The sequence below is a fragment of the Oncorhynchus nerka genome, linkage group LG18 (assembly GCF_034236695.1).
Source record: "Oncorhynchus nerka isolate Pitt River linkage group LG18, Oner_Uvic_2.0, whole genome shotgun sequence".
NCBI classification, from domain to species: domain Eukaryota; kingdom Metazoa; phylum Chordata; class Actinopteri; order Salmoniformes; family Salmonidae; genus Oncorhynchus; species Oncorhynchus nerka.
In genome coordinates, this window is record NC_088413.1 from 74,110,659 (window position 1) to 74,127,863 (window position 17,205).

General features: G+C 44.2%; 1 protein-coding gene across 2 annotated transcripts in view; it reads left to right on the top strand.

The window, feature by feature from the left end:
- Window positions 1-13,618, top strand: part of LOC115146435 (calcipressin-3) — a 107,844-nt gene extending 94,226 nt beyond the window's left edge. For both annotated transcript variants that reach the window (XM_029688503.2, XM_065004337.1), the window contains one exon: window positions 9,433-13,618. In XM_029688503.2, the coding sequence (XP_029544363.1) occupies window positions 9,433-9,596 (164 nt within the window). In that variant the 3' untranslated portion in view covers window positions 9,597-13,618. The remainder of the gene's footprint in view (window positions 1-9,432) is intronic.
- The last annotated feature ends 3,587 nt before the right edge of the window (window positions 13,619-17,205 follow it).

Here is a 17,205-nt window from a genome sequence, read left to right on the forward strand (position 1 = left end):
AGGTGAGGTCAGGGGGAGCGAGCACGGGGCCTCGATCAATGCACGTTTGAGGGTGTTGAAGGCCTCATCACACTCCACGGTCCAAGTGAAGGCCTTCGGCAACAGGCGGTTCAGGGGAACAGCTACGCTTGAGCAGCCCCTTACAAACCTCCTGTAGTACGAGGCCAGGCCCAGGAAGCTCGTCAGCTGACGCTGGTCGGTGGGGGTGGGCCAGTCTCGGACAGCCCCCACCTTGTCCTCCATGGTGCTGATCTCCTCCTTCCCCACTCTGTGGCCTAAGAAGGACACCTCTCTCCTCATGAAGTGGCACTTCTCGGGTGGAGGTTCATGAAGTGACACTTCTCGGGTGGAGCTTCATGAAGTGACACTTCTCGGGTGGAGCTTCAGACCTGCGGCAGCCACCCGCTCCAGCACACGACGAAGCGCCACCAGGGCTGATTGGAAGGAGCTGCCATGGGCCAGGATGTCATCGAGGTATACACTGCTGTCGGGGGATGCCATCCAGCACCCTGTCCATCAAACGCTCTAAGGTAGCTGGAGTGTTGCACAGGACCTTGAACTGCCTGTGTCCTCTGTTAGTGGAGAATGCCGTTTTGGCTCTGGCCTCTGGGGAGAGGGGCACCTGCCAGTAGCCACTGCGGAGGTCTAGTGAGGAGAAGCAGGCGGACCCCCTAACCAGGTCCAGCGACTCATCGATACGTGGTATGTGGTATGAGTCCTTCCTGGTTACCTCATTCAGCCGCCTGTAGTCCTCACAGAACCTCAGCTTGCCTCCCCTTCTTAGTAACCATGACGACTGGCGCCGCCCAGGGGCTGTCTGAGGGATCAATGAAGTCTCCCCGCTGCATCTCCCACACAGCCGTGTCTGCCGCCTCCTGGCGTGCCAGCGGGATACGGCGGGGACGCATCTTGATGGGTCGAGCATCACCTGTGTCGATCTCATGCTGCACCAGATGAGTCTGACCCACCTCCTCCTCACTCAGCGCAAAGCTGTCTCTGAATTCAAACAGCAAATGCCACAACCGTTCCTGCTGCTTGGGGTCAAGACCAACACAGTTCCTCCCCCATATCTCCCTCACTGCAGACAGTGTCCTCTCCTCTCCCATCTGGGGTAGCTGGGCTGGGGGAGTGTGGCGAGGGCTCACGGAGAGATGTGTCGTGGAGGTAGCTGGGGGAATGTAATACACTGATGTGGGGGAGGGGGGGCAGCCATGAGTCTCTGCTGCTCTAACTGTTGGAGTAAAGGGTTTGTCGGGGGGAGCCATGGTGACTGCCCGGCCCTCCCTGGAAGCTCAGTGTGCCCCCATTTATGTCTAACTGGCAGCCTGTGCTCCTAAGAAAGTCCAACCCCAGGATACAAGGGTCCTGCACAGCCGCCACCCACACAGGATGACTCACAGACCTGCCCCCTACTGTCAGAGTCATTATTCCCTTTCCTTTCATGGTGCCAGCTCACCTGTGACTGTGCGGAGCTGCACAGTTGTGTGCCCACACTGAGTCCAACCTGGCACAATATCCGGTCTCACCCAGTGTCCACCAGGGCAGAGCAGGGCACCCCCTCCACAGTGACAGGGACATGACAAAAGTCCAACACAGGTCCGGCCCACCACAACAACAGGCTCCATCCGCTTGCCCTCGTCTGCTTCTGGGGGAAGTGGAGCCTTGCTTCCCCGTCTGTGCCGGTGGGCTCCTCCTGAAGAAGATGGTGGTTGGGAAAGAAAGCCAGGGGTCCGCACTATTCGGTCTATGAGCTGTTTCCCTGAGCTCTGGGGAACATGGGGCAATCCTGGCTGGCTACAACCCCAGCAGACCCTGGGATCAGGGCGTGTGTTTCGTGCCGCCTGTAGCAACACAGCACGGATGAGTTCTGTCATTTCAGCCACCCATGCAGGCTTTTCCGGCTCTGGACTGCCCCACAGCCCGCACAGAGGGTCTGTCTCCCTGCACCCCCACCAAAGCCCCAGCTGAAGCCCCAGCCCATACCAGCTCCCTCTCCAAAGTCATCTCTGAGGCTATCTGCAATGACTCAGGATGAGCCAGCTGGATCTGTATGCGCAGCTCCGTATGAGAGAGCGCCTGTATGAACTGGCATGTGAGCTTATGCCCGCCGAGACAGGCTCTCAATATCATTAACTAGCACCCGTAGAGGCTCTCAATGTCATTAACTAGCACCCGTAGAGGCTCTCAATGTCATTAACTAGCACCCGTAGAGGCTCTCAATGTCATTAACTAGTACCCGTAGAGGCTCTCAATGTCACTAGCTAGTACCCGTAGAGGCTCTCAATGTCATTAGCTAGTACCCGTAGAGGCTCTCAATGTCATTAACTAGCACCCGTAGAGGCTCTCAATGTCATTAACTAGCACCTGTAGAGGCTCTCAATGTCATTAACTAGCACCCGTAGAGGCTCTCCAGGCTGCCTGCGTCTATTACTCCGTTCGGAGCGCAGCAGCCCGGGCTGTACACACTGTCCATAGCGCCTCCTCAGTGCTCCCACTAAAGCCCCATAATCATGTCTGTCCTCAGGGCTAATCAATATGAAACAGGCCAGAGCTTCATCCGTGAGGCATAAAGCCAACTGCAGTGCCCTTTCTTCATTCGACCACCATCTAAATTGAGCTAACAGTTCAAAATGAGCATGAAAAGCTTCCCAATCCGCCTTACCGGAATACTTCAGGGTCTTAACAGATACGGACGCAGCCGGGAACTGGGCGCCGCCATGTTTGTTTACATCCTGAGCCCCAGATTCCTTGTCCCGCCGCGTCGACATCACCCCTTCGGTCCGCCCACCAGAATCCGCGCGAAGCATATTCGACGAAGGACTCGTGCCCTCTTCAGCGGCCATCACTCTAACGTCCCCCCTCAAGAGGCCTCTGGGCTCTGACGCCATGGCGATCTCCTCAGCCAGATCCTCCGACGTCCATGCACACGCACCTCCTTGGCCATAATCGTCCCCTACCTCCACCTTCACTTTCGGATTCTCTCGAAGCATTTTCAACCCCCGTTCTCACCTACGGAAGCTAGCCAAAGAAATCAGCTACGTAGCTGGCTAACTTTTAACCACGTTTTTACTTTTGACACCAGTGTAATGAAACAGCAGGCAGCAGGTCTCGAACCCTCGACCTTCGAGCCCGAGGTCCGGTGCGCTATCGACTGTGCCGCAAAAGCACGCTCGTGCGGCAGAGTCGATTTCCGCTATTATAAGCCCAGGGTCGTTACACTATACACACTACTGTTCAAAAGTTTGAGGTCACTTAGAAATGTCCTTGTTTTTTAAAGAAAAGCAAATTTTTTGTCCATTAAAATAACATCAAATTGATCAGAAATACAAAGAAGACATTGTTAATGTTGTAAATGACTATTGTAGCTGGAAACATCTGATTTTTTTATGGAACATCTACATAGGCGTACAGAGGCCCATTATCAGCAACCATCACTCCTGTGTTCCAATCGCACGTTGTGTTAGCTAATCCAAGTTTATCATTTTAAAAGGCTAATTAATCATTAGAAAACCCTTTTGCAATGATTTTAGCACAGCTGAACACTGTTGGGCTAATTAAAGAAGCAATAAAACTGGCCTTCTTTAGACTACTTGATTATCTGGAGCATCAGCATTTGTAGGTTCGATTACAGGCTCAAAATGGCCATAAACAAAGTACTTTCTTCTGAAACTTGTCAGTCTATTCTTGTTCAGAGAAATGAAGGCTATTCCATGTGAGAAATTGCCAGAAACTGAAGATCTCGTACAAAACTGTGTAATACTCCCTCACAGAACAGTGCAATTTGGCTCTAACCAGAATAGAAAGAGGAGTGGGAGTCCCCGGGGCACAACTGAGCAAGAGGACAAGTACATTGGAGTGTCCTCAACTGGCAGCTTTATTAAATAGTACCCGCAAAACACCAGTCTCAACGTCAACAGTGGATGCTCTGGGATGCTATGTAGATCTGTATGCCTATCTAAATATTCCATAAAAAATATGATGTTTCCAGCTACAATGGTCATTTACAACATTAACAATGTCTACACTGTATTTCTGATCAATTTTATGTTATTTAATGGACAAAAAATGTGCTTTTCTTTCAAAAACAAGGACATTTCTAAGTGACCTCAAACTTTTGAATGGTAATATATATATATACAGTTGTTTGTTGGGAAGAGCCCATAAGTAAGCATTTCCCTGTTCATCTACACCTGTTGTTTATGAAGCATGTAACAAATAAAAGAGAGAATGAGATAATTATTTATTTCAGCTTTTATTTCTTTCATCACATTCCCAGTGGGTCAGACGTTTACATACATTCAATTAGTATTTGGTAATATTGCCTTTAAATTGTTTAACTTGGGTCAAACGTTTCGGGTAGCCTTCCACAAACTTCCCACAATAATTTGGGTTCATTTTTGCCCATTCCTCCTGACAAAGCTGGTGTAACTGAGTCAGGTTTGTAGGCCTCCTTGCTCGCACACACTTTTTCAGTTCTGCTCACAAATCTTCTATAGGATTGAGGTCAGGGCTTTGTGATGGCCACGCCAATACCTTGACTTTGTTGTCCTTAAGCCATTTTGCTACAACATTCTCCATTTGGAAGACCTATTTGCAACCAATATTTAACTTCCTGACTGATGTCTTGAGATGTTGCTTCAATATATCCACGTAATTTTCCTTCCTCATGAAGCCATCTGTTTTGTGAAATGCACCAGTCCCTCCTGCAGCAAAGGACCCCCACAACATGATGCTGCCAGCCCCGTGCTTCACGGTTGGGATGGTGTTCTTCGGCTTGCAAGCATCCCCCTTTTTCCTCCAAACATAACGATGGTCATTATGGCCAAACAGTTCTATTTTTGTTTCATCAGACCAGGTGACATTTCTCCAAAAAGTACCATCTTTGTCCCCATGTGCAGTTGCAAACCGTACTCTGGCATTGTTATGGCGGTTTTGGAGCAGTGGCTTCTTCCTTGCTTAGCAGCCTTTCAGGTTATGTCGATATAGGACTCGTTTTACTGTGGATATAGATACTTTTGTACCTGTTTCCTCCAGCATCCTCACTAGGTCCTTTGCTGTTGTTCTGGGATTGACTTGCACTTTTCGCACCAAAGTACGCTCATCTCTAGGAGACAGAAAGCGTCTCCTTCCTGAGCGGTATGACGCTGCGTGGTCCCATGGTGTTTATACTTGCATACTATTGTTTGTACAGTGATGCAGTGAATTATAAGTGAAATAATCTCTCTGTGAAAAACTGTTGGAAAAATGAGTTGTGTCATGCACAAAGTGTAGATAGATGTCCTAATCGACTTGCCAAAACTATAGTTTGTTAAACCTCTCTGGGATATGTGGGACGTTAGCCTCCCAACTGGCCAAAAGGCAGTGAAAATGCAGAGCGCCAAATTCAAATAAATTACTATAAAAATCAAACCTTCATGAAATCTCACATGTAAGATACCAAATTAAAGCTACACTTGTTGGGAATCCAGCCAACATGTCAGATTTCAAAAAGGCTTTTCGGCGAAAGCAAACGATGCTATTATCTGAGGATAGCACCTGAGACAAAGAGAGAAAAACATATTTCAACCCTGCAGGCGCGACACAAAACGCAGAAATAAAAATATAATTAATGCCTTACCTTTGACGAGCTTCTTTTGTTGGCACTCCAATATGTCCCATAAACATCACAAATGGTCCTTTTGTTCGATTAATTCCGTTGATATATATCCAAAATGTCCATTTATTTGGCACGTTTGATCCAGAAAGACACCGGTTCCAACCTGCGCAACGTGACTTACAAAATATATCAAAAGTTACCTGTAAACTTTGCCAAAACATTTCAAACTACTTTTGTCATACAACTTTAGGTATTTTGTAACGTAAATAATCAATAAAATTGAAGATGGGATTATCTGTGTTCAATACAGGAGGAAAACAAACTGTAGCTAGCTTTCTGGTCACGCGCCTCTATCTAACAGTACACTACAAGTGACCCTCGTTCTGAACAGGGCTACTTCTTCATTACACAAAGGAAAAACCTTAACCAATTTCTAAAGACTGATGACATCCATTGGAAGCGATAGGAACTGCAAGAAGGTCCCTTAGAAATCCGGATTCCCAATGAAAACCCATTGAAAAGAGAGTGACCTAAAAAAAACAAATCTGAATGGTTTGTCCTCGGGGTTTCGCCTGCTAAATAAGTTATGTTATACTCACAGTCATGATTCAAACAGTTTTAGAATCTGAGTGTTTTCTATCTAAATCTACTAATAATATGCATATCTTATCTTCTGGGGATGAGTAGCAGGCAGTTGAATTTGGGCATGCTTTTCATCCGGATGTGAAAATACTGCCTCCTGTCACCAAGAGGTTTTAACAAGACATATCTGGAGTGGTTGAAAAACACGTTTTAATGACTCCAACCTATGTGTATGTAAACTTCTGACTTCAACTCTATATATCTATATATATGTGTGTATTCTGTCTCCTCCCCTATTGTAGTAGTTGGGCACACGATAGCAACAAGAGCCAGTGTGATCCTATCCTAGCCTGCAGTACATTTCATTAGGCTGCAGCCAGCCAGCCAGTGTTATTCCAGCTGATAACGTCAGCCATCGCAGGGGAGGTTCCCTCTTTCAACAAGTGCTAGGCTAACACTCAGTTCATAGTTCTAGAGGAGCCATGTTATACAAGCATTTCGCTACACCTGCAATAACATCTGCTAAATATGTGTATGCAACCATTCAAACGTGATTTCATTTGATTTTCTGATCCTGCGGCTTAGCGGTTAGCGTTGTTTTTTTTATGACTGTTGGGCTTATTTACAGGCTCCTCTACCTCTGGTACCATAAGCTTGGATCTGTACTGCAGTCTGTTCAATCTGCTTCAATTGTAGATCAGACTTTCATTGGCCATGGAATGATGATGTAGGGCTGTTGATGGATGTGTGGCATTCTAAAGGCAAATCAAGTCTGGTGTATTAAAGTCTTTGTCGGTTTTTCTTTCTCTCTTCTCTTTCTCAACCCCTTTACCCCTTTTCTCTCTCTCTTTCTCACACTCTCTTCTCTTTCTCAACCCCTTTACCCCTTTTCTCTCTCTCTTTCTCAACCCCTTTCTACCCCTTTTCTCTCTTCTCTTTCTCAACCCCTTTCTACCCCTTTTCTCTCTCTCTTTCTCAACCCCTTTCCCCTTTTCTCTCTCTCTTTCTCACGCTCTCTTCTCTTTCTCAACCCCTTTCTACCCCTATTCTCTCTCTCTTTATCAACCCCTTTCTACCCCTTTTCTCTCTTCTCTTTCTCAACCCCTTTCTACCCCTTTTCTCTCTCTCTTTCTCACACTCTTCTCTTTATCAACCCATTTCTACCCCTATTCTCTCTCTCTTTCTCAACCCCTTTCTACCCCTTTTCTCTCCTCTTTCTCAACCCCTTTCTACCCCTTTTCTCTTTCTCAACCCCTTTCTACCCCTTTTCTCTCTCTCTTTCTCAACCCCTTTACCCCTTTTCTCTCTCTCTTTCTCACACTCTCTTCTCTTTCTCAACCCCTTTCTACCCCTTTTCTCTCTTCTCTTTCTCAACCCCTTTCTACCCATTTTCTCTCTTCTCTTTCTCAACCCCTTTCTACCCCTTTTCTCTCTCTCTTTCTCACACTCTTCTCTTTCTCAACCCCTTTCTACCCCTTTTCTCTCTTCTCTTTCTCAACCCCTTTCTACCCCTTTTCTCTCTTCTCTTTCTCAACCCCTTTCTACCCCTTTTCTCTCTCTCTTTCTCACACTTCTCTTTCTCAACCCCTTTCTACCCATTTTCTCTCTCTCTTTCTCAACCCCTTTCTACCCCTTTTCTCTCTCTCTTTCTCAACCCCTTTACCCCTTTTCTCTCTTCTCTTTCTCAACCCCTTTCTACCCCTTTTCTCTCTTCTCTTTCTCAACCCCTTTCCCCTTTTCTCTCTTCTCTTTCTCAACCCCTTTCCCCTTTTCTCTCTCTCTTTCTCACGCTCTCTTCTCTTTCTCAACCCCTTTCCCCTTTTCTCTCTTCTCTTTCTCAACCCCTTTCTACCCGTTTTCTCTCTCTCTTTCTCACACTTCTCTTTCTCAACCCCTTTCTACCCCTTTTCTCTCTTCTCTTTCTCAACCCCTTTCTACCCCTTTTCTCTCTTCTCTTTCTCAACCCCTTTCTACCCCTTTTCTCTCTCTCTTTCTCACACTCTTCTCTTTCTCAACCCCTTTCTACCCCTTTTCTCTCTTCTCTTTCTCAACCCCTTTCTACCCATTTTCTCTCTTCTCTTTCTCAACCCCTTTCTACCCCTTTTCTCTCTCTCTTTCTCACACTCTTCTCTTTCTCAACCCCTTTCTACCCCTTTTCTCTCTTCTCTTTCTCAACCCCTTTCTACCCCTTTTCTCTCTTCTCTTTCTCAACCCCTTTCTACCCCTTTTCTCTCTCTCTTTCTCACACTCTTCTCTTTCTCAACCCCTTTCTACCCATTTTCTCTCTCTCTTTCTCAACCCCTTTCTACCCCTTTTCTCTCTCTCTTTCTCAACCCCTTTACCCCTTTTCTCTCTTCTCTTTCTCAACCCCTTTCTACCCCTTTTCTCTCTTCTCTTTCTCAACCCCTTTCCCCTTTTCTCTCTTCTCTTTCTCAACCCCTTTCCCCTTTTCTCTCTCTCTTTCTCACGCTCTCTTCTCTTTCTCAACCCCTTTCCCTTTTTCTCTCTTCTCTTTCTCAACCCCTTTCTACCCGTTTTCTCTCTCTCTTTCTCACACTTCTCTTTCTCAACCCCTTTCTACCCCTTTTCTCTCTTCTCTTTCTCAACCCCTTTCTACCCCTTTTCTCTTTCTCTTTCTCAACCCCTTTCTACCCCTTTTCTCTCTCTCTTTCTCACACTCTTCTCTTTCTCAACCCCTTTCTACCCCTTTTCTCTCTCTCTTTCTCACACTCTTCTCTTTCTCAACCCCTTTCTACCCCTTTTCTCTCTCTCTTTCTCACACTCTTCTCTTTCTCAACCCCTTTACCCCTTTTCACTCTTCTCTTTCTCAACCCCTTTACCCCTTTTCACTCTTCTCTTTCTCAACCCCTTTACCCCTTTTCACTCTTCTCTTTCTCAACCCCTTTACCCCTTTTCTCTCTCTCTTTCTCAACCCCTTTACCCCTTTTCTCTCTTCTCTTTCTCAACCCCTTTCTACCCCTTTTCTCTCTCTCTTTCTCACGCTCTCTTCTCTTTCTCAACCCCTTTTCTCTCTTCTCTTTCTCAACCCCTTTCTACCCCTTTTCTCTCTTCTCTTTCTCACACTCTTCTCTTTCTCAACCCCTTTCTACCCCTTTTCTCTCTTCTCTTTCTCAACCCCTTTCTACCCCTTTTCTCTCTTCTCTTTCTCAACCCCTTTACCCCTTTTCTCTCTCTCTTTCTCTATCCTTCGCTGTCTCTCTCATTCCATCCCTGCCTACCCTCTCCTTCTTTAGGGGAGAAGTATGAACTGCATGCGGGCACTGAGTCAACCCCCAGCGTTGTGGTGCATGTGTGCGACAGCGATGCAGAGGATGACAACGACGAAGCGCGGCCCAAGCAGAAACAGCAGATCGTCCAAACCCGGCGCCCCGACGGCCCGTCGCAAGTCCTGAACTAGGACGCCCGTTACGGACCCCACTCCTACGACCCCAACACACACACGCACCAAGCCCTGTCTTCTCTGTCTCAGGAGTCGCACAGCAAGACAACGCCCCTCATTTCAGTTCAACCCAAAACACACAAACAGCAGACAGTTGGTGGTGTTTGTGGAGGGAGCATGGCTATTGGATGGGATGAGGCGGCCTGGCCTGTATGGATGATGGAGGATGGATGAGATTTACACACACTCATCACACTCAAAGGAAAGGGAGGGAGGGGTGAGGGTGCCTAACTCTTGACCCCTGACCTAGGATCAGCCAGGGGCAGTAATGTAACAACTTGTCCTCCTAAAGCAGGCCCCCTGTCATAGATTATACACTCAGCTCTCATCTGTTGTAGTTATTCTGTAGTAGTACTTATTTCCTTCCTGCTTACTGTGACTGGTTAGTTGTGTCACGCAGTGGTCTTTCGGGGACATGCTATACCTCTAATGAGGTTTTGAGTTTTTCACACTTTTTTTTTATATACATTTGTTCTTCTGATTGTTTGTCTGTTCTTCTTCTGCTAATTATGATATCAGCTGATTGGTTGTTTCTGCTAACACAGAATGAGGATTGGTTGTCTGGTATTCCTCTTCTTGTCTTCATGTATATATAAGAACATACTCCTACAGAGACTCAAACACTAAACTGTTATTTTAAGCAAAGGAACCTATGAAGGTCACACTAATTAGCAACAAGTGGCCATGTGGTAACATCAAAGTTGTGGTGGTGTTTGCATTTTATTTCATTTTTGGGGAGGGGTCTGCTTATGTCCTTTTAATCAGAGAGGTGTCTATTGAAGTGTTGCTGAAGTAGGTGTGCATTCTTCTTAACATGTATTTGATACCACAAATAATTGTTTTTTTGCATGCTTACTAACATAGTCGGGAGCTGAGGCATTTTATACTGGTCAAGATGACAGGGAAATGGAATGAAGCTTTTGACGACACGCATATCTCTAGTTTTATAGTGTCAGGTGAGAGGGGAGAGGCTGGCTGGCTGGGTGAGTAAAAAGACAGAGTGAATGAGACCTTTACAGTGTGAGTAAAAGCCTAAGAGTTGGGCTTTAGGATACAAGTAAAGGCTAAGAGTTGGGCTTTAGGATACAAGTAAAGCCTAAGAGTTGGGCTTTAGGATACAAGTAAAGCCTACGAGTTGGGCTTTAGTGTAGAAGTAAAAGCTACAAGTTGGGCTTTAGGATAGAAGTAAAGCCTAAGAGCTGGGCTTTAGAGTAGAAGTAAAGCCTAAGAGTTGGGCTTTAGGATACAAGTAAAGCCTACGAGTTGGGCTTTAGTGTAGAAGTAAAAGCTACAAGTTGGGCTTTAGGATAGAAGTAAAGCCTAAGAGTTGGGCTTTAGAGTAGAAGTAAAGCCTAAGAGTTGGGCTTTAGAGTAGAAGTAAAAGCTAAGAGTTGAGCTTTAGAGTTGAAGTAAAGGCTAAGAGATGGGCTTTAGAGTTGAAGTAAAAGCTAAGAGTTGAGCTTTAGAGTTGAAGTAAAGGCTAAGAGTTGGGCTTTAGAGTAGAAGTAAAAACTAAGAGTTGAGCTTTAGAGTTGAAGTAAAGGCTAAGAGTTGGGCTTTAGAGTAGAAGTAAAAGCTACGAGTTGGGCTCTAGAGTAGAAGCAAAAACTAAGAGTTGAGCTTTAGAGTAGAAGTAAAGGCTAAGACTAATCTCCGACAGGAGTGTTGACATTTTCAGAGGGCCTTTATTTTTATTCCATCTTTCCGGTAATGTTTTGGGGTCTTTTTATGATATCAACACAGCTTTCTTCTTCTCAGACCTATATGGCTTGTTTTACACTGAAAATCTCTCAATCTCTCAATCTCTGGAGCTATACTAAAGGAATGTCCTGATTTTCCTCTGTCAGCTCTTAAAATGTAAGACTGCTTCCTAGTTCTTGCTGTAAATAGCTCAATAGTCATTAGGTGGAAATAGTCCATTAGGTTTTAATGATTGACATTAAGCGTTGGTGAGTAATTGAAAAAGTTTCATTTGCCACCCAGCCTCTGGAGATATCAACCAAAGCCTTCATCTCACCTTGCAGTCACAGCACAAACCTTTGGAAACTCAAGAAACTCAAGAGAAAGTTTTTTTTTTTTAAGTTATTAAAAATGAGTTTTATTGTCACATGAAATGTGTTTTACAGGGTCAGCCATAGTAGTACAGCGCCCCTAGAGCAAATTACTCTAATTTGGAATACTGCTGCATTAACAGTTGTTACTTTGCTCACAGCAAGTTCTTTCCAACTCTCAAATCAAATTAATAATTAATTAATTTACTGTGCTTTTAGTCATTCATTTGAATCCTATCCTAAATATCTCAGGAGTAAATTTAAGAGTAACTTTTACCAGAATGATAGATGTTTCTCCTGACCATGCACTTTGAATAACAACAAGCATGTCAACTATAATGTAATGTGTCTGTTATTGGTCTGTCTGCATGCGAGCACTTTATTGTCAGTCTTTTTTCTTCTCACTGTAAAGGCAGTCTTTTTTCTTCTCACTGTAAAGGCAGTCTCTTTTTTTCTCACTGTAAAGGCAGTCTTTTTTTCTTCTCACTGTAAAGGCAGTCTTTTTTCTTCTCACTGTAAAGGAAGTCTTTTTTCTTCTCACTGTAAAGGCAGTCTTTTTTCTTCTCACTGTAAAGGCAGTCTTTTTTCTTCTCACTGTAAAGGCAGTCTTTTTTTCTTCTCGCTGTAGAGGCAGTCTTTTTTCCTTCTCACTGTAAAGGCAGTCTTTTTTCTTCTCACTGTAAAGGCAGTCTTTTTTCTTCTCACTGTAAAGGCGGGTCTTTTTTCTTCTCACTGTAGAGGCAGTCTCTTTTTTTCTCACTGTAAAGGCAGTCTTTTTTTCTTCTCACTGTAAAGGCAGTCTTTTTTCTTCTCGCTGTAACGGCAGTCTTTTTTCTTCTCGCTGTAAAGGCAGTCTTTTTTTCTTCTCACTGTAAAGGCAGTCTTTTTTCTTCTCACTGTAAAGGCAGTCTTTTTTTCTTCTCACTGTAGAGGCAGTCTTTTTTCTTCTCATTGTAGAGGCAGTCTTGCTAGAGATAATGTTCTGTATTTCTTTTGTTATTTTTTTAATCTTCTGTTTTTCAAGATGAACACCTGGGTAGCCTTCTCACTAGCAGAGCAGCGTGAGTTTAACACTCAACATCTCTTGCTACTGGGGTTTTGAAGGCTCGGAGGCCTTTGGATATATGTGCAGGAGTGTACTACTGAATAGGTGTGGTAGGAAGAACAGGAAAATGTGTCTTTTGAGATGATGGTTGGTTGCAACCACAGAACAAATGTGTGTTTTTGTTAGTGTTTGTCCCTGGAACATAATTTAAAGTGCAAGCTTTGTCCTTTCAGAGGTGACTTCTAAAAACCAAGCAGCCAGCGAGTGTTGAAACACAATGCAATGGCACAGAATCTTTCTAGTTGTGCTGACTGATGATAATATTGCTGATTGATGACTAAGATAATGATTATGTTGACGAGGCTGATCTGATGTTTTCTACTGACTGCTGTCTCTGAAACTGGGAGCATTTTGGGTCACAGGCGAAATGAGAAACATTTATAGTGATTTTGTTGCCGACACCAGTTCCAGTATGCAGCTAAAAAAAATGTTGGCTTCTAATTTTATGTTGATGTAAAGATAAAAAAATAAATAAAAAGTTCTGAAATGCTCGATCAAATCAATTCTTATTGTGTCGTGTTAAAAATGGACTCAATCTTGTTTTTTTTGGAACGCCTACAAAACAAAACGGTCAATACTGTCCGTTACTGTTGTATACTGTTCTGTTGAAATCTGAATATTATGTCTAGTACTGTAGTTATCCAGAACACGAAGTAGCAATCAAGCAATAATTTATAGTTATATACAGGTATCTGTATTTTATGTTGTGTACTAATTTCCAGAGTTTGTTGTCTCTGACTGTTACAACAGTACTTGCTTATATTTGTGTGGTATGATGGTCATTCGTTTCACGTGAGAAATACATAAAGAACTATTCTTAAAGACGTTTGTAGTTTGTGTTTTTTAAGCTCCGGCATAGTCCGTTTTTCCTTTTGCCCTGAATGTACTGTATCTTCAAATATACGACATATGCTACGTTACAGTTGAAGCCGGAAGTTTACATAAACTTAGGTTGGAGTCCTTAAAACTCGTTTTTCAACCACTCCACAAATTTCTTGTTAACAAACTATAGTTTTGGCAAGTTGATTAGGACATCTACTTTGTGCATGACGCAAGTAATTTTTCCAACAATTGTTTACAAACAGATTATCCTTTTTGGGATAGGGGGCAGCATTTTCACTTTTGGATGAATAGCGTGCCCAGAGTGAACTTCCCCCTACTCTGTCCCAGATGCTAATATATGCATATTATTATTAGTATTGGATAGAAAACACTCTGAAGTTTCTAAAACTGTTTGAATGATGTCTGTGTATAACAGAACTCATATGGCAGGCAAAAACCTGAGAAAAATCCAACCAGGAAGTGGGAAATCTGAGGTTTGTAGTTTTTCAAAGCTTGGCCTACCGAATACACAGTGTCTATGGGGTCAAGTTGCACTTCCTAAGGCTTCCACTAGATGTCAACCGTCTTCAGAATCTTGTTTCAAACTTCTGCTATAAAGGAGGGGGGAATGGGAGCTGAATGAGTCATGGGTCTGGCAGAGTGTCTCAGGCTCGTGACGCGCGGTCCCGACAGAGTTAGCTCTCGTTCCAGTGCTTTTCTAATATATGGAAACTATCACTGGAAACATGATACTGTACTGTACTGTAAGAGATACTTAGTTCTGTATGTAGGGGCTGAACTAGCAATCAAAATAGCCATATAGTGGTGTGATATCTCAATGGCAACAATGGAAAAATGAATGCTGACATATATTAAAGAATATGACATAACCAATCTCTGCAAAGTAGCATGGTGTTCATTTTCAATGATTAATTGTTAATGAATGTCAAGTTATTAATCAGTAATAAATCAACAATCCAAAGTCAATGCATCCCTCACTGACTGTTTGTATTGGAGTGAGATCAGCACAAAAGGGATGCCATTTTGAAAGATGCATTCATTCTTCTCCTGCATCTGTGTGAAATCTCATTTAGATCTTTAGAAGTGGCTTATCTAATAATCCTTATGTTAAACAAAAAAAAATCCGTAGGGGAACTTTTCAAGCCAACAGGCAAACAGAGTTTAGACTATTGGGAGCAGGCAGAAGAACAATTCCTGTCAAATTGAATGACTCAGTTACACTTTCTCACAAAAGAGGTAAAGTAGTAACTAGGTTTGGAGTTCTAGAGGGCCACCACCTAGCCTCGCACAGGTAAATATACCCGGTCAAAAATACTGTTTGAAATCATTTAAAATACTTAATCTGTACTTAAATTGAGTTTGCCTGGCTCAATGGACCAATAGAATAATCTCAAACGGCAAACCCCGCCCATCTGGCACTCCAGGAAGACGAGAGCAAACACTCAATGTATTTGAAAGATTTCTAATACTATTTGAACCCAGGTGTGCAGGTAACATGAGGCTAACAGCTAGGAGAAAGAACCATTGCTGCCTGTCATGGGATCTGGTCAGAAGACAGGAAAGAAGAGGAGTGAAAAGAGAATTCCTCACAGAGAGAGAAAGCATATTTCCAATTCAGCGAGACACTTGTTGAGGCTGTTTGTCTTGGTAATAGAATATCCCCCTTGGGGTGAGGGTAGTGGCTTTCTGAAAGAGAAAAGTTATCCCATTACATATATGTTCCGTTATAGACCAATCCAATGGCCTGTGTATACAATATATTGTACATTAGGAGGGTATATTACATAAAATGAAATGGGAAATACCGTATAGCTAGAGGGACATAAAATACAGTATTTAATTAGGGATCTTTTATTTGGGGACCTTTTAGTTGGGCACCTTTTAGTTGGGGACCTTTTAGTTGGGGACCTTTTAGTTGGGGACCTTTTAGTTGGGGACCTTTTAGTTACTGACATTTTAGTTACTGACATTTTATTTACGGACATTTTAGTTACTGACCTTTTAGTTACTGACCTTTTAGTTACAGACCTTTTAGTTGGGGACCTTGTAGTTGGGGACCTTTTAGTTGGGGACCTTTAGTTGGGGACCTTTTAGTTGGGGACCTTGTAGTTGGGGACCTTGTAGTTGGGGACCTTTTTAGTTGGGGACCTTTTTGGGGACCTTTTAGTTGGGGACCTTTTAGTTGGGGACCTTTTAGTTGGGGACCTTGTAGTTGGGGACCTTTTTAGTTGGGGACCTTTTTAGTTGGGGACCTTTTAGTTGGGGACCTTTTTAGTTGGGGACCTTGTAGTTGGGGACCTTTTTAGTTGGGGACCTTGTTGTTGGGGACCTTTTTAGTTGGGGACCTTGTAGTTGGGGACCTTGTAGTTGGGGATCTTGTAGTTGGGGACCTTTTTAGTTGGGGACCTTGTAGTTGGGGACCTTTTTAGTTGGGGACCTTTTTAGTTGGGGACCTTTTTAGTTGGGGACCTTGTAGTTGGGGACCTTTTTAGTTGGGGACCTTGTAGTTGGGGACCTTTTAGTTGGGGACATTTTAGTTACGGACCTTTTAGTTGGGGACCTTTTAGTTGGGGACTTTTTAGTGACGGACAATTAATTTATAGACCTTTAGTTATGGACATTTTAGTTGGGGATCAGGGTTCAGGTCAGCGGCGTCATCTGGTTCTGGGCTTCCCCCTGTGGAAAGCGGGCCTCATTGGAGCAGAGATGTAGGGGAGAGATTACTAGCACGTTCACCCGCCTCTTGCTCAAAGTCTGCTACCACCCAGAGGATGCCCACAGCCAGGGTAAGCAGAGTGACCCTTCTTGTAGGAGTAAAAGGAGTAACATCTTCTTCTGTTACATCTTCTTCTTCTGGCTCTGCTACTTGCTTACAGTTGGAGGCGTGGTACCAGGTGTCTCCCTAAGCACATTAGCGCTGTTTGGGTGGTGAGGACAATCTGAAGTGGTCCCTTCCACCTGGGTTTTAAAGGTTCTTTACCTCCTTGGTGCCTCCTGACCACTACCCAATCTCAAGGCTGGAGATCGGGATGGGGATGGTCATCAAGGGGAGTTTGGGCAGCAGAGACCTATGAGTGAACAGCTGGAATACAGTTGGTCAGAGCTATACGGTACTTCATCATAGCGTCATCTAACAGATAAAGAACTGGGACTGCAGCTGGTGGTGAAGCGGGGGTCCTCAAGGGATGGGCCATCAGTACCTCATGTGGACTGAGGCCAGTTTTACAGACTGAGGTGAAATATATTGAAAACATGGCTATGGGTAGCACATCCACCCAGGTAAGTCCCGTTTGAAAACATGGCTATGGGTAGCACATCCACCCAGGTAAGTCTCGTTTGAAAACATGGCTATGGGTAGCACATCCACCCAGGTAAGTCCCGTTTGAAAACATGGCTATGGATAGCACATCCACCCAGGTAAGTCCCGTTTGAAAACATGGCTATGGGTAGCACATCCACCCAGGTAAGTCCTGTTTGAAAACATGGCTATGGGTAGCACATCCACCCAGGTATGTCCTGTTTGAAAACATGGCTATGGATAGCACATCCACCCAGGTAAGTCCTGTTT